At 39.6% G+C, this 18,764-nt stretch overlaps 1 protein-coding gene across 1 annotated transcript in view; it reads right to left on the bottom strand.

The window, feature by feature from the left end:
* suclg2 (succinate-CoA ligase GDP-forming subunit beta) overlaps positions 1-18,764 on the bottom strand; it is a 213,448-nt gene that overhangs the window by 124,713 nt on the left and 69,971 nt on the right. Inside the window, exon 6 of the mRNA XM_043708307.1 lies at positions 16,648-16,744. Coding sequence (XP_043564242.1) covers positions 16,648-16,744 — 97 coding nt within the window. The remainder of the gene's footprint in view (positions 1-16,647; positions 16,745-18,764) is intronic.

Consider the following 18,764-nt stretch of genomic DNA (forward strand, 5'->3'; position numbering starts at 1 on the left):
GTTTAAAAGATATTTGGGTAAGTTCATGAATCGGGAAGTTTTGGAGGGAAATGTCCACATGCAGGCAGGTGGGACTAGTTTACGCTGGGAACATGGTCAACATGGATCCAATTGGACCAATCGGTCTGTTTCCATGCTTGTATGTTTAAGAAGGGTGGTAAGGACAAACCAGAGAACTATAGACCAGTGAGCCTGACCTCGGTGGTGGGCAAGTTGTTGGAGGGAATCCTGAGGGACAGGATGTACATGTATTTGGAAAGGCAAGAACTGATTTGGGATAGTCAATGTGGCTTTGTACGTGGGAAATCATGTCTTACAAACTTGATTGAGTTTTTTGATGAAGTAACAAAGATGATTGATGAGGGCAGAGCAATAGATGTGATCTATATGGACTTCAGTAAGGCATTCGACAAGGTTCCCCATGGGAGTCTGATTAGCAAGGTTAGATCTCATGGAATACAGGGAGAACTAGCTATTTGGATAAAGAACTGGCTCAAAGGTAGAAGACAGAGGGTGGTGGTGGAGGGTTGTTTTTCAGACTGGAGGCCTGTGACCAGTGGGAGTGTCACAAGGATCGGTGGTGGGCCCTCCACTTTTTGTCATTTACATAAATGATTTGGATGCGAGCATAAGAGGTATAGTTAGTAAGTTTGCAGATGACACCAAAATTGGAGGTGTAGTGGACAGCGAAGAGGATTACCTCAGATTACAACAGGATCTTGACCAGATGGGCCAATGGGCTGACAAGTGGCGGATGGAGTTTAATTCAGATAAATGCGAGGTGCTGCATTTTGGGAAAGCAAATCTTAGCAGGACTTATACACTTAATGGTAAGGTCCTAGGGAGTGTTGCTGAACAAAGAGACCTTGGAGTGCAGGTTCATAGCTCCTTGAAAGTGGAGTCACAGGTAGATAGGATAGTGAAGAAGGTGTTTGGTATGCTTTCCTTCTTTGGTCAGAGTGTTGAGTACAGGAGTTAGGAGGTCATGTTGCGGCTGTACAGGACATTGGTTAGGCCACTGTTGGAATATTGCGTGCAGTTCTGGTCTCCTTCCTATTGGAAAGATGTTGTGAAACTTGAAAGGGTTCAGAAAAGATTTACAAGGATGTTGAATGGTTGGAGGATCTGAGCTACAGGGAGAGGCTGAACCGGCTGGGACTGTTTTCCCTGGAGCGTCAGAGGCTGAGGGGTGACCTTATAGAGGTTTACAAAATTATGAGGGGCCTGGATAGGATAAATAGGCAAAGTCTTTTCCCTGGGGTTGGGGAGTCCAGAACTAGAGGGCATAGGTTTTGGGTGAGAGAGGAAGGATATAAAAAAGACCTAAGGGGCAACCTTTTCACGCAGAGGGTGTTACATGTATGGAATGAGCTGCCAGAGGAAGTGGTGGAGGCTGGTACAATTGCAACATTTAAGAGGCATTTGGATGGGTATAAGAATAGGAAGGGTTTGGAGGGATATGGGCTGGGTACTGGCAGGTGGGACTAGATCGGGTTGGGATATCTGGTCGGCATGGACAAGTTGGAGCGAAAGGTCTGTTTCCATGCTATACATCTCTATGACTCCATGACTCTAAGCTAATAGTATTTTTAACATCTGTGGTGCAAAGTTATGTTTTTCTCCAGAGGCATGGTGGCACAGTGGTTAGCACTGCTGCCTCACAGCGCCAGAGACCTGGGTTCAATTCCCACCTCAGGTGACTGACTGTTTGGGGTTTGCACATTCTCCCCGTGTCTGCGTGGGTTTCCTCCGGGTGCTCCGGTTTCCTCCCACAGTCCAAACATATGCAGATTAGGTGATTTGGCCATGCTAAATTGCCCATAGTGTTAGTAGAAGGGGTAAATGTACGGGAAGGGTCTGGGTGGGTTGCGCTTCGACAGGTCGGTGTGGACTTGTTGGGCCGAAGGGCCTGTTTCCACACTGTAAGTAATCTAATCTAATCAAGGCATAGAAGGAATCACCTTGTAATTTTGTTAACCATGCAATGAGAAATATTGAACGTCCAATGATTTCTCACCAAGTAAATTCAAAGTCCAATACAAAGAATGACTCCTAATTGTCACTCACCTAGTAGACAATTACAAACAAATGATTTACCTCATAATGCCACGACTTGACTGTATCGTATTCAGCAAGAGCATACACAATTGTTGATGTTGATGAGCATAACGTAATTCTTGTTGTGTGTTTAGCTGATAGCTTGGAGAGGTTTAGCACATTAATCTCCAGCATGTGGAGAACATAGACCATAGAAAAAGGCCATTCAGTTCAACTGCTTTGTACCAATGTCATTCCCCAGAGTGTTCTTCCACCCCTCTCTACTGCACAGAGTAATATAATATTCTATTCCTTTCTCCTTCATGTCTGCTGGCATCTCCTTAAGTTTATCAATACTATTAACCTCCACCACACCTCAAGATGGCAAGTGCTACATTATCACTCCTTCGATAAAGAAAGTTTCTCCTGAATTCCCTATCGGATTTGTTGGTGACCATCTTAGATATTTGGGAGATAGGGAAAAGGAAGTCATAGGAAGAGAGTAAGAGATTTATACAAATAGAAATAAAGGGCAAGAGTTGTCTAATGCATGGTGGGTGAATTTCAAACAAAGATGCATACAGAAGACAAAACAAATTTGGAGGCATTTGTGACAGACCAAATATAGAAGGAATGGTAGCAATAGTTGGAGAGGGACTGATATCAGCAAGAGACTGAAAACAGTTATTGATCCAAATTGACAGATGTACTATTATTGCAATAACAACGGCAATTGCAAGGGAAGTAAACCTGCCATTAAAAACAACGATTATAACTGCCCCACTTTGTAGCTCCATTAAACACCGTTAAAATATTTTCAATGGTAGTGAATTGAAGAATGGAAGTGTCAGATGATTAAGTGAATTTGCCACCAAATACTTTACATTAAATGTTGCAAACTTCCTATTTCAAATTCATCAGAAAAGTCAATTTCAATAATTGATTTAAAGATATTATCTAACAAGGATTAGACATGTGAATCTTGCAGAAAGCCCAATATTAGCAACATAATGTGCAACACAGCAACAACACTCCACAATCAGAAAGCCAAGATCTGGGAGGAGTGCACAAGTTGAATTATATACAAGATGTGCAAAATCATTTTGATCCTTGCCTGCTCCATAATTCTCTCTCCAGACTATACACGGTAAATTTGATGGAATCCAAAACAGACAAGGAAGTTCTTTAAATCATATTATTTCATGTTTCTGTAAGGTTCTCTCTCATTTTTCCAAACCCAAGAATATATCTGACCTCATAGGACAATTCCACTAACCCAGGCATCTGTCTGGTAACCTGTGCTGCACTTCTTCTATGGCAACCATATTCTTCCTTGACAAGGGACGACACTACTGCAAGGGTGGCCTAACAAGTGTTCTATACGACTGAAGCAAGACTTCTTTGCTCCTGAGCTTAAATCCCCTTGCAACAAAGGTTAATACATCATTTGCCTTCTGAACTTATTGCTGTACTTAAAATTTGGCTTTCATCTTCAAAAATGTGATACTATCATAATACATGCATGAAACACGGTATGCAAATTCCATGACATTGATTCCTAGTTTTGATGTATTTCAAAAAATATCTAATTTGAGTCCATATGACTTTATTTATTCCAGACGATTCTGCCAAAGCCAGTCGACAGGTAGCTACTTCAGGGTCATGTTTTTGACTTTTAAAAACCATTTTAGTTCATGGATAACCTCAGATATAACAATCAGGTGATGTAAGTTAAAAATTTGATAATTTATTTTCACTACTATTGTAACAAATTCAACTAACAAATAAGCTTTAACCAAGACTGATGGGGGAGATCCTACCATCATTTTTAGAGGAGTATTGGCTGGAGCAAGGAGATCCACTATGGCTCTAGCAGTGCACAGAGAAGTGATTGCATAAACTTCTCTGCACATTTCCCATTCGTGTTTGCTATACATTCACTAATGCCTTCAACAAATATCTGACATTATGTTTTACCACAAAAGTGTACACATGTGCTACGGATGCTATTTAGTCAAAACAGCATCTGCAATGCCCTAACGATTCAATTTAATTCAATTTTGAAGCATAGTTGAGCACTGAAGAATGAACCGTTTCTCAGGCGGTCAGGAAAAGAAAATCAGAAATAGATGTATAAAGGATGCAGGCAGTCAGACACCTCATTTTTCTGGCATTTTGTAATTTTTTTTATATTCAAACTGGAATCAGTACATCTCTCTCTCCCTTTTGCCTGCACATTTAGCAACAAAATGCTAATTTGCAAAAATAGCATGAATCGACTTATTTATGTGACAGCACAGAAAGCGGATGTTGTAAACTTCATGGCAGTACAATGATATTCTATCATGTTCGATTCATTTGCCATTTCAGGATAAGTGCCCTCAAGGATTTATCGTGGATCCTTTATTACATAGACAGGAATTTCAAACATCGGGAGATTTTGCCAGGATAAGTAGTGAAGAACCTTTCCCACTTGCAAGTTTATCTTCATATTGTGGTGCTAGAACACTCTCTTGGAAAAGTTGTGCAAACAAGATGGTCTGTGGAGGTGCACAGAACATTAATGGAGCTGTAATACGTGACTATAATTGCAACCAATACATTGACTTGCAATTATCACCTGAAGGCACTGAACCACACAAATTTCAAACTGACTTATTAAAGTGACTGGTAAATGTAAGAGCACAATATGTAAAGATGACTCATAAGACGTAAACATGCCCATGCAAATTTATAGCCAATTTATTCAAATATTTCAGAATTAAAATGAAACATGTAAATTATGTATCTTAAGAATTTGGGTAGTAACAGTGCAAATCTCACACTTAATCAGAAACATGAGAAGAGCCACAAGCTAAACTTAAAAAAAACTCAAGCCAGTTCTACTGAAAAGAACCCTTTTTGAATATCAATTAACAGAATTGCTTGCCCAAGTCTCAACAAGTTGTGATAAGAAGTGCTTTTTAAATACAAATGTTCCAGCACAATGACAGTTATTTCAAAGTCTAATTATTCCTGCTGCTATTTATAGGTTTTTGTTTTGTTTTTATCTTTCCACATTGCTTTCTGCACATTAGGATTAGTTGTTTATCTTTTCAAATGCGAAACTTTTTTTGTAAACGCCTGTCTGATCAGCCAGAAAGGCGAAAGTGAGGATTGCAGATGCTGCAGATCAGAGTTGAGAGAGTGGTGCTGGAAAAGCAAAGCAGGTCAGGCAGCATCGGAGGAGCAGGGAAATCAATGTTTAGGGCAAAAGCCCTTCATCAGGAATGAGACTGGGAACCTCGGGGGTGGAGAGATAAATGGGTGGGGGGTGGGGGGGGGCCTGGGTGGGAAGATAGCTGAGAGTGCACCAATCAACCCCACCACCCTGTGGCCGAACACTTCAACTCCCCCTCCCATTCCGCCGAGGACATGCAGGTCCTGTGCCTGCTCCATCGCCACTCGGTTCCCACCCAACGCCTGGAGGGAGAACACCTCATCTTCCACCTCAGGACCCTCCAACTCCATGGCATCAATGTGAATTTCACCAGTTCCCTCATTTTTTCTCCCCCCACCTTATCCCAGTTCCAACCTTCCAGCTCAGCACTGCCCTCATGACCTGTCCTACCTGTCCATCTTCTTTCCCACCTATCCCCTCGAATCTCCCCTCTGACCTATCACCATTACCCCCACCTCCATCCACCTATCTCACTCTCAGCTACCTTCCCCCAGCCCCATCCCCCTCCCATTTATCTCTCCACCCCCAAGGCTCCCAGTCTTATTCCTGATGAAGGGCTTTTGCCCGAAAAGTCAATTTTCCTGCTCCTCCGATGCTGCCTGACCTGCTGTGCTTGATCAGCCATAAAGTTTATTTCTTCGTATAGAGATGTACAGCACGTAACCAGACCCTTCGGTCTAACTCGTCCACGCCAACCTGATATCCTTAATTAATCCATTCACATTTGTCAGCACGTTTATCTGTTCAGGGTTAGAAGGCCAAACTTTTTCCTTCTTACAATTCTATTTGAAGACACATATTTGAACAGTCAGTCAGAAAGCCCAGCAGCATATTAATCTCACATATGCTTCAAATTACTCAGGAATGAATTGTCAAATCCAACTTCTGTACACAACCAAGCTAAATCGATTTGTGTAGTTTTTTTTTTCAGTGCACTTGTAGGATTTAAATTATATTAGGTAGTATCCAGTGACTATCTTAAATGCTCAAACTCAAACTGGATTTTGCAACTGATCATAGGATAATAGCTCCAAAAGTAATCGTGCTTCTTCAACATTCTTGAGGAGGGCAGGGCTGACAAACTATTTAATAACAGGCTGGATAGTTAAGTTTTTTTGTTAAATTGTGCTCAACATCATAAAATTCTGATCTATTTCTTCGCAATATAGATTTTTCACCAGTTTAATTCTTTATCTGTGTTTAATGGGTATAATTATCATCCAGATTTACATTAATGAAAAAAGGAATTAATGTGTTTCCTGAAACAATTTAATTACGAATATAAAATTTCATGATAGTAAAAATAGTGGAGCAATTGTAAAAATACATTATCCATGATACTACACAAAATACTGGGGATTTACTGGTCCCAATTCAATTCAACACGTAACAAATAATTTAGAGTGCTTTTCCAAAAACACAAAAATTAAATAACAGAAATAAATTAGAAGTGCAACTTGGCTTTACATCAGTTTGAATGGTGGCAAGTTACAAAAACATCATAAGCTATTGCAGATCTTTATGATAGAAAAGATGTTAACTAGCACATAACTTGGTCAATACAAGCATTTGGAAATGACGACAGATCACTTAACATTGTGTAATTCACACAGTACTAATGTTCTAAACATCATTCTTAATAATGAAATCTCACTTCCTCAACTTGGCAGTCAGGCATATTTAAATCAGTTTATCAATGTAGAACACTGCAGGAGAAGTTGTATATTTAAAAAGAACACAGCAGACACAAAGTCAAATACTAAAAAAACCCACAATAATCTGAAAAGGCAATTATGTAGAAAGGGCAAAGGGAGAAGCAGTGAAGTCCAGGGAATTTGAGCTCAGTGCAAACCAATCTATCAATATAAGTCAGATAAATAATTATGTAGGAAATGAATTGCTGATTGATTTGAAATCAAAAATCCATCTGCTAAATAGAATTGAGATTTCAATTGAGCAAGGTAGATGAATATATCTAAAATTGGAAATTGAAATACCAATTTCTCTACTGGAACTCTGAGTGGAGATACAATCCATTCACTAACTATAATCTAGACATTACTGCCAAGTAATACATCAATAAATACATTAAGAATTGTAATAAGAGAACAAGCTGTATGTGAAGATTACTGTGTTTAGAGCTTAGTGGACAACGGGACCATCTCAGATTGCCACATCTGCAGGAAATGTCTCTAACTTGAGACATTCCAGATGAGCAACCTTAAGTTGAGGGCAATGAGACATCCTAAACACTGAAGCCTGGAGCACTAGCAGTTTGGAGAGAGGTATCACAGCCTTCAGAGATCTGTAGTGGTTTGTCACTGCTCATATGGATTTGCTCTGGTTAACATTTATTCTGCCAATTCATTGTTGGCTATCTAAATAAATTCTGTGGAATTTTTTTATATACATTGTATTGAATTTGACATCAGTGAAATATCACCCATTTTTGTACCATATAACTGCAAAAAGCATTGTCTTCAATGTTGCATTTCTGGCTGCTAAAGTAACAGAAACAAAGTAGATAGTGTTCCTCGGTTGGAATATAAACTAATTCATTCATGGGGTGGGCAAAGTTGGCAAGGGGAATATTTGTTGTGATTTCTTGAACTGAGTAATTTGCAGAGGGCAGTGACCACACTGATGTGGATCAAAAATCAAAGGAAGGACAGGACAGATAAGGATGGAAATCCCTTGCTAAAGCACATTAGTGAACTAGATGAATCTTTACAACAATTTATGATAGTTAATACACTGCTATTACGGAGATTAGTTTGCTACATATATGAATGGAGTTTAAATGGCACCAGCTGATATGTGGGACTTAAATCGATAACCCCTACAACATTAGCCTGGACCTCTGGATTATCTGTACAGTACCAGTTCAAATATGTCACCATCCCAGACCCTCACTTCAAACTTTGAAGGGGATGTTATTTCTGGTAAGGTTTCTCCAAAATATACACAATATTGAGGATAGCATAGACTGTATGATACGAAGATTGGTGGAGTTGTGGATAGTGAGGAGGGCTCTCGTCGGCTGCAAAGGGACTTGGATATGATGCAGAGCTGGGCTGAGGAGTGGCAGATGGAGTTCAACCCTGCCAAGTGTGAGGTTGTCCATTTTGGAAGAACAAATAAGAATGCGGAATACAGGGTTAATGGTAGTGTTCTTAGTCAGGTGGAGGAACAGAGGGATCTTGGGGTCTATGTACATAGATCTTTGAAGGTTGCCACTCAGGTGGATAGAGTTTGTAAGAAGGTCTATGGAGTATTATCGTTCATTAGCAGAGGGATTGAATTCAAGAGTCGTGAAGTGATGTTGCAGCTGTACAGGACTTTGGTTAGGTCACATTTGGAGTACTGTGTGCAGTTCTGGTCGCCTCACTTTAGGAGAGATGTGGAAGCTTTGGAGAGGGTGCAGAGAAGATTTACCAGGATGTTGCCTGGAATGGAGAATAGGTCGTACGAGGATAGGTTGAGAGTGCTAGGCCTTTTCTCATTGGAACGGCGAAGGATGAGGGGTGACTTGATCGAGGTTTATAAGATGATCAGAGGAATAGGTAGAGTAGACAGTCAGAAACTTTTTCCCTGGGTACAACAGAGTGTTAACAAGGGGACATAAATTTAAGGTGAAGGGTGGAAGGTATAGGGGAGATGTCAGGGGTGGGTTCTTTACCCAGAGAGTGGTGGGGGCATGGAATGCACTGCCTGTGGGAGTGGTAGAGTCAGAATCCTTGGTGACCTTTAAGCGGCAATTGGATAGGTACATGGATGAGTGCTTAAGCTAGGACAAATGTTCGCCACAACATCGTGGCCGAAGGGCCTGTTCTGTGCTGTATTGTTCTATGTTCTATGACTGCATGAAAGGGAAGATCAATCAGTGGAACCAGAGAAGGCAGAAGAGAAATTCATACAGATGCTGGCCTTATAAAACAGACGAGACACTTGCAACTTGAGGAGAAAGAGAACGGTGGAGGGGAGGATTACCAAGACCACAAGATATAAGAGCATAATTAGGCCATTCGGCCCATCAATTCTGCTCTGCTATTGAAGCATCGTTAACATGTTCTCAACCTCATTCTCTTGCATTCTCCCTGAGCAGTATCTCAAACATACTTAATGACTTGGCCTCTACAGTCTTCTGTAGCAATGGGTTCCACAGATTCATCACCTTTTGGCTGAAGAAATTCCTCATCTCAGTTCTAAAGCTCTTTGGCCCTTCACTCTGAGGCTGTGCCCTTGAATCCTACTCTCTCCTACTGGTGGAAGCAGCTTCTCCATGTTCACTCAATCCAGGCCTCTCAATATCCTGTAAGCTTCAATGAAATCCACCCTCACACCCCCCATCCTTCTAGACTTCTGAGTAACTTGAAGCATATGAGATTAATATGCTGCTGGGCATTCTGACTAACTGTTCAAATGTGATGCCTTCAAATAGAATTATAAAGAAGAAGAAATTTGGCTTTCTAACCCTGAACAGATTTCTTCTGAAGATTTGTTCTGCTATAAGAAAGAACAAACCCTCTGGCAGATCAGACAGGCAAAAAAAGTTCTCATTTGAAATGTTCAACAACTCATAAAGTGAAGACAGCATATGGAAAGATAAAACAGAAAGAAATTAAACTGATAACTATCACAGGAATAATATTATTCTCCATTGTTGAGATGCAGTTTCTGCTACAAGCACCACACATGAAGTTGCCAAATGATGTTGCAAATTGTCAATTTTGATGCTGGTATTGGTTGCCAAATTGTTGTAGCCATTGCTTTGCCATTGTGGTAAGTGTATGCAAGACGATAGGAGTTGTTGACAGTTCCCTCTTTCACCAGCTGATGACTCCGAAGTCCAAATGGGCACTCATGTCATGCATCTAACCATCTTTGAAACGGAGCCTTAAGTTTCCGACTAGTCACCTGGATCCAACTATTTCACTGTATGGAAAGCATGCAGGTAAGTGACTTCCTTCCATCTTGTGGCTCCGCCGAATCTACTAAAGCTGCTTTGATTTGATTAACACCAACATACAGAGCAACACTATTTAAGAGGACAGCTTTTGCTGTGCTTAGCAAGACGATGGGAAAAAACTAACCGCCAATCAAGTTCCCCAGCCTCATGTTTTTTTTCTTTATATGACGCCCACATTGTGAATTCTTGACAACTAACTCATCCAGTTACATAGGAAGATGAATATGAAAGTGGCTAGTTATGGTGTAAATAAGCCTTTTAACAAACTATAATCCCTCTTAATTGGAATATAGCTGTTATCTAGTGAGAAATTTGTCTTGCAGCTCTGCAAATGCAAAAAAGATGTAGGAACTTGTTGTTCCTGACATCAAGACAGGCCTTATTAGACTCCTCACCCTATGGTGTCATAAGACTCACCGTAGTCCACTTAGCTAAGACCCCGATAAGACTCCACCTATTATCTTTCATTTTTATTCATTTATTAATGGTTGTATTAATGGTGGTTTAATTTGAATGCTCATTTGAATGATAATTTCCTTGGAAACTTATTCCTTTTCCACTGTTTGATCTGTGCTCTGTGCAGGTGGTGAGTTTATATCTTTCTGATTGACCTCCTTAAGCTTCTCTGTTTGAGCTTATGTGCTTGTGGTTGCAACAGTATATCTAGTTGCGCATATAGCATTGAGGTTGCTCTACATAAGTCTGAAGTTGCCATTTGAGCTGACTCTTGTTGAGTGTATCGCAGCGTTGTACCCTGACTGATTGTCCAATGCTCAATTCTAGCAATGAATTGGTGGGCATGTCAAAATGAAAGTTGCTTTTCTGCTATTTCATCGACACTGTCACCACTGTTTTCTGTTAACCTATCCAACAGGTAAATTTGGGACTTTGTGTACTTTGATAACATTTTTACCTTTTATTATGACTATGGAAATAGAGGGCAGACTACTTCATATGCCTTCATTAGATGCGTTTATCTACTCGAGGATTGGCTTATATACAGTTGAAATGGATCGTACAATTTGCTTACAACTCCTTTGGAGATTGCCATCTTAGTCTTGCCATTTGATTAGACATAGTGCAGAAATGATGTCCAATAATGAATTTCCCAAACAACTATGAAGTGGCTGAACTCTTCACTTGTAAACTGAGGGCTATCATTACAATGCCAGGAATGATGTAATGGCTTAATGTGCGCTTTTGACACACTATAACTCAATGTTACTTTCTGAAGTCCACCCTCCAGTAGTCAGAATATAGTCTACAATAATGAGATAATCAGCTCTTGTGACAATGAAGAGTTCTATTTCCGATTTGATCATGGTCTGGGGTGTCACATGTGATCAGTGGCTCTCTAAATTACATGGTTTGGTCCTCATTATAAGCACTCCCTTGTCCTCAATTTCACTGCCCAGGTTTCTCTCTTCTCATGCCTTCCTCAAACTCGACTCAATTCTTAAATGACATGTACGATGATACTATGGCTTTAAGGGGTGCATTTTGTCCTGGTTAATATATTGGAGAGGTTTTAATACAGAAGTGAAGAGCTATCTATTTGAATCCAATAAAGTAAACAGCTTGTGAGGCCTTTTGTTTTGAACAGTTGTAATAGTAGATGCAGCCCCTATGTATGTGGATAAGCTCCCACAAAACTAGGGTTTTTAGTTTTAGTTTTTCAGCAGCAGTTGCTGGGGTCTTGAAGCTGGGTTTGGAAGCTGCAGTATATTTCTGTTTATTACTATCTCTTCCTCTGTTTTCTCTTGATTTTTTTTCTTCCTGGACTGGACAATTACCTTTGAGATAATCTACTTTTCAGAATTTGCCTTTGCTCATGGTGTGTTTAAGGGATGTTACTATATTGGAAGAGTTACTGTTTAGTAGTTAAATAGTCTATTATACTGTTGTTTTCCAAGAGTTAAGTTATTTCTATTTCTTTTTTACGTTGCATTTTAACTATATGAATAAAGTGTGTTTTGCTTCAAATGTGGTAGTTTAACCAATCGAATTGCATCTGAACACAGCGCTTGGCACCTGCCTTTAAAATAAGAAAATGTTAGGGTCTAGGCTATCTCCTTAATATATTTGGAGGGGGTTTGGTCCAGAATACATGCATGGATGTGCTTCAGAATCTCTTCTCTCAACGCCTTTATCTCTATCCTCTTTCTTCAAAGGAGTATTGCTGTTGACCACAAACAAAGGAATGTTGCTGACATACTATGTCTAGACGTTGTCTCTGTAATCACAGCAACACTCTTTGCAGACATTTTGAAGTAGATAGAAGCAGCTCAAGGAAAATCTTTTGAAAAAGTGGTTGAATTCAACTGTCACTTTGTCTCTTCCAAGTAGATAATGATTAGTGTTCAGAAGCATACACATCTGGCAGGCACTCCTTCTCAATTGAATCAAAGTATTGTGCCATTTGTTATAAAGCTCTGGATGTAAATGGAATCAATTATCCTTGCTGTATTATGGTTGTTCCAAGTCATTGGGATCATACTGAAGGATGACTTCATCCTTTATGTAACTGTATTTCAGCACTGGCACTGCTTAATTTTAGTGATTACTGCCTCTTGATCCATACACAAATACCACTCCACATTCTTGGCACTTATCTGACTTAACGGTTGACAATCCAGTGAGAGAATGGGCAGAAGTTTTGCTAAATAGTTAAAGAATCTGACAAATTACTGCATTGCTTTTGGATCTGTTGGTCACTGCTTCTCATTCGATCTGGAAGATTTAATGCTATCACAGTATCACTACTTTCATTATCAGGAGTATGGCTTTGGATAGCAGGTCAGCAATGTGCAATTAACTGGTGTATATCTGACATTGTACACTGACTTGATGCTCTCCTTCTGTAGTCATAATTCCAATAGTCACAAACTATTTCTCACCTATCAACTGACTGAACTAATCTTTGGTATGATGTAGTGTGATTAGCCAGAATCTTTGGCTGATATCTCTATAGTGGCTACCAAATCTGCTTAGGAGCTTCTTTCTATGCAGATACCCGAGTGCCAAATTATTTAGATTCTTTCAGTGAGAATACTGATTTGCCATGCTGGCCAGGACTTCTTTCTGTTGAAATATCCTCCACAGTATTTGCATCCTGCTCTTAGTAATTGTTCTGCTGTTTCAGCCTTTAATGTCAATCAGCAAAATGCAAGACTTGGTCTGTTCTGATGTGTATGTACTCTAGCTATTAATTTTCTACATTTAGTGCTTCTGTATATGCTTATTTTCCTGAAAGTAAGTTTTGCTTCTCTCAGTAGACATGTTTGCAATGAAAAATTGTTTGTCCTATCCAATCCTGGCTTTAACATGATCATCTTTTGGTTGTGAAAAGGCACAGGATTATGAGCTACGTTGATAGTCACATATGGATCAATGGATTTTTTTCACCTTGCGCTTTAATATCAAACACATACAATTCATAAATTACGTTTAGTTGGTGTTCAAAGGTTGCCTTCAAGGCTTTCATGGTTTCTGCATTCTGTTTCTCTGTTCTTCAGAGAGGTTTGGGGTGGCAGGAATACACTTTGAAACTCTCTCTCTTTAACACCAATAAGAGTGTGGCTACTTGTAACTGCTGACTTCTTAAGAACATCTGTCACAATTTCATGATTTCATCTCTGCACATGAAAAAAAACTAACAGTTCTGATTCATATCACCTTTCATTAAGAACAGCACCAAGAGAGAAATAATTGCAGCCATTGTCTTACCAAACGTTGCAGCTGTGGCTTGCTTTTTTACTTCCTGTCTCTGGCTTCTGGTGGGAGCTTTCACCACTCTGAACGTTGCTGAGACTCTCAGTTAGTAGATATATTTCTAATCACTTCTTCAACACTCAATCTCAGCTTCACTTCAAAACTAGTTCAACCCAGCCGAAGTTGTCTCAATTTGTATCCTTCACTGAACTGGCTGCAAAATGCCAACCATCACTGTTCATGGTAGCAATCACATGACTATGGCAAACCAGGACACACATTAGCACAGGCCTGCCTTTCTATCCCAAAGGCCACAAGTTTAAATGGCCAAGGATGAATTATTCATAAATATAATAGCAAGTTATTCAAGGAGCTCAGAACAAATGTGTATTTTAAGACTGGAGGTAGTCAGGTGGGAGTAAAATCAGGAAACAGGTAAAAGGAGCTGATTCTGAAGTAAGATACATTTGTGGCAAAAACAGAATATTTACGGTGTGTGAAAGAAACATACCATACACCTGAGATTCTGGAATCATTACATCCATACATTTGTGGAATAAATTTATTTTTACAGTTGAGGGATGCCTATTCCCTATCATTATGCTCAAAATTGTTGGTGAAAACATTCATCATGAAATACTTCTCTCATTCAAGAAGAGTTAAAATTGTTATTTAAGTTAACAAATGGTGGAAGCACTTTTTTTTCCCAACATAAGCTTTATAAAAGTAAAAGTTCAATTTCTTTTGGGAAAGCATGAACACCACCCAGAGCCCTTCCTGACACAGTTAGTTACAAAAAAAAATGATTGAATGGTCAATATTTTAAACAGTGAACAAAAAAATCTACCAGGAAATCTCAACCTTTTGAATACAATGACTATCACATTCTTCAGTGAAGATGAAACACAGAACAGAGGAAAATAGCATGGATGATTTCTTTTGAAAATACATTTTTTTTAACAGAACGTTAAGAATAAGAGTTTATGGAATAAACCCCTTCATATTCTGGGCCTTCGAAAGTAGGCCCACTTGACACTGCTGGACAACATGGAGCAGAAAACAACGTGCAATTTCCAAGAGGGAAGCTAAATTCCTCGGATAAGAGAAAGTGCTCATTTTCTAACAATAATTCAAACAAAACTCAAGGTGTGTTTTATGTATCAAAAGCAAATCATTTTGACTTAACTGCAGTGTTAGAATGATGACCAGTGTTAATGCCACCTCATTATATTCATTTAGACAATATTCCTCGTGTAAGTTGGACACAGAGGTTGCATTAACCAAAGTGAATTGTTTGCAAAAGTTAAACAAGCAGAAGAAATACTGAGCAGTACAAATTTTAGCTCCAAAAACAACAGACAGTTAAAAGGGCTTTGAAAATTTGCAACCTGCTTCTATAGTGGGTATTGTTTCCCTCAAATTCCCTTTTCTTGACTGAATGATGCACAGAGGGAATCACCACAAAAACAATGTTTTATTCTGGCTGATTAGCAGCTTAATTGAAGGGGAAAAATAAACATTATCTTCCTCTGGTGTTCAGGACAGGGGCAGCAAGAGGGAGTGAATGGAGTTGCAAACAGAAGAGTTAGGCAAGCAAGTGAGAAAGACGGTGAGCATGAAGCAAATCAGGGAACAGGTAATCAAAAATGGTGTCCATCAGGTTAAAGGCACTCAGTGTCTGGAAACAGGGACTAATGAGAGCCACATCTCTGCTGTTAATGCTGATCCCTAAAACCTCTTGCCCCAAGGCCCACAGAAATAATTGACATGTACATGCAATCCTCATTGGTATTCTTCTTTAATGCTATTTAGCTCTCATACTAAATGCTTTCCAAAACAGCTCTCAGATTTTAAATATCGAACTGGTTGACTTCGTGATAATAAATGCTCTCGTGTAGGCGGTGGTGCAGGAGATGGGAGAGAAATATCCTGCTATGGGACCAGTGAAAGAGGCAACAGAAAAAGATAGTTATTGAGGAAGGAAGCACAGAAAACAGTCTGGTTAGGGGGATGGATTACAAAGAAAGGAAGACCCTAGTAAGTGAGAAAAAAAAATTTGGATATGCTAATGAACAAATAGAGCGTAATTGGTAGAAAAGACTAGTTGAAAAAGAGATAATTTCTGCCTTAGCTGACACAGGGGAGAGTGGAAAAACAGATCAATAATTCTCCAAATTTTACCAAATAATCAACAGCTTGATCTACCCCTGTAGATGTCAGGCTGGTTTACTGCAATTGATGATTTTCATTTTGAAGAAACAAAGAACAGTGTTGGATAAGCATTTTAAAATCACTAGTCTTCACGGGGCTTACGCAGAAAGTTGCTGCGTCTAAACCAGCTTGTACAGTTCCCAGTGGTTATTTCTCCTTTCATTGCTGTATAGAAAAGACACTTTACTGACAGAAGACCTGCTTTATTTCTTTATCAGACCAAGACTGGCAAATCAGGTTTATCCACTGCGATCATTAGAGAATTCAGCATCTTTAACTCTGGGCAGCGTGGTCTTATCTTATAATTACAAAGTCAGAAGAGAATGAACACACACGTTTAGTTACTCAGGGTATTTGTTCGCAGCCAATGAAACCTTCATTATTCAGTGCTGAAATTGCATTGGCATAAGCAAACCATTGTTTGCACGTATGTATTTGCTAATTACTTCTTTTAGTGTGTACACAAAAGCAAAACGCATGCATTTCTTTCTACCCTCACCTTGTCCATCTGGTGTTTCACCAAAGGGATTCACTTCTACCTGGATGGCATCAACTTTTAAAAATAGACGATACAGTTTCTTAATCTCTTCTGCAGCCTATTTAATGAAAGGAAATTCAATTAATTAACAGTGTGCAAAGAGGCACTGTTTTGAAACCTGTAGAAAATTGTACAAATCGATATGGAAACAAAGTTAGTTCTAGTTCTACTTGAACTATTACAACACATTTCTTTTAAATCAACGTAAATAGTTCTATTCAGATTCAGAGATAAATATGGATAAAATAATGAAGAGAATCATTTCTGGTTATCCCCCACCCATTTCTAAAGCAATACAATGGGCTGAGAAGTGGCAGATGGAGTTTAATTCAGACAAATGTAAGGTGCTGCATTTTGGGAAAGCAAATCTTAGCAGGATTTATATACTTAATGGTAAGGTCCTTGGGAGTGTTGCTGAACAACGAGATCTTGGAATGCAGATTCATAGCTCCTTGAAAGTGGAGTTGCAGGTAGATAGGACAGTGAAGAAGGCGTTTGATATGCTTTCATTTGTTGGTCAGAGTATTGAGTACAGGAGTTGGGAGGTCATGTTGCAGCTGTACAGGACATTGGTTAGGCCACTGTTGGAATATTGCATGCAATTCTGGTCTCCTTCCTATCGGAAAGATGTTGTGAAACTTGAAAAGGTTCAGAAAAGATTTACAAGGATGTTGCCAGGGTTGGAGGATTTGAGCTATAGGGGGAGGCTGAACAGGTTGGGGCTGTTTTACCTGGAGCGTCGGAGGCTGAGGGGTGACCTTATACAGGTTTACAAAATTATGAGGAGCATGGATAGGGTAAATAGGCAAAACCTTTTGCCTGGGGTCGGGGAACACAACTAGAGGACATATGTTTAGGGTAAGAGGGGAAAAATATGAAAGAGACCTACATGGCAACGTTTTCACACAGAGGGTGGTACGTGTATGGAATGAACTGCCAGAGGAAATGGTGGAGGCTGGTACAATTAAGAGGCATTTGGATGGGTATATGAATAGGAAGGGTTTGGAGGGATATGGGCCGGGTGCTGGCAGGTGGGACTAGATGGGTTGGGATGGGATATCTGGTTGGCATGGACAGGTTGGACCGAAGGGTCTGTTTTCATGCTGTACATCTCTAGGACTCTAATAGAAGGTAATTAATAAAACAGAATAGCTGTGGTCCCCTAATTCTTAGGGAAGGCTGTTTTCTTGTTATTTGTAACTAGACGCAAGAAGCTAAAAACATGATTGCTACAAGCTACCAAACTACACAAAATTAAGATCTACATGGATTGTTCAGATACATGGCCAGACATGAAAGAATCTCACATACAAAGAAATTGCTGAAGAAACCCAGCAGGTCTGACAGCACTTGTGGAGAGAAAACAGAATTAATGTTTTGGGTCTAGTGATCCTTCAGAACTGATGGTAGCTAGGAAATGTATATATACCAAAGGCAATGGGTGGGAAGGGGTCTGGGAACAATGTGTGACAGGTGGAAACACAGTCCATAGGAAGAGAAAGACAGTTAGACAGAGCAACAGATAAATAAATTGTAAGCCTGGAAGAAAGAAAGGCTAATAATAAGGACCATTTATCGGTGAAAATGCTTGGCTGTGCTGAAAGCAGCTCATGTCATGTGTTATAAGATGAGCCATTAAGAAAGATTTGTTCTGTAATATTTCTATTGAAAGCACGTGTAAACTTGGAGCCGAGCTGTCTGCACTGAGCCAGGCTAGGTTTGGCTTTTTGTTAAGTTGGAACAATAGAAGCTGCATGAAAAGGTGGGGGTCAAAGCTTCCACAGAATCAGGGCTTTAGTTTATCTTTGAGTAGCTTTTGTGATTTGGAAACTGCTATACATCTCTCCCTGCTACAGCAAAATGCTCGCATTCTCTCTTGATGTCCCTTCCTCTTGGAGTGGAGAGCTGCACACACGACAATCTATTTTACTGAAATTGCCTTTGCCATGTTTGTGTTTATGGGATGTTACTATATTGGAACAGCTGCTGTTTAATAATCTATTATTCCGTTACATTTTCCAATAGAGTTAAGTTTTTCCAATTCTTCTTTCATTTTTCTGTATGTTAACTATAGTGTA

The sequence above is a fragment of the Chiloscyllium plagiosum genome, chromosome 18 (assembly GCF_004010195.1).
Source record: "Chiloscyllium plagiosum isolate BGI_BamShark_2017 chromosome 18, ASM401019v2, whole genome shotgun sequence".
Taxonomy (NCBI): Eukaryota; Metazoa; Chordata; class Chondrichthyes; order Orectolobiformes; family Hemiscylliidae; genus Chiloscyllium; species Chiloscyllium plagiosum.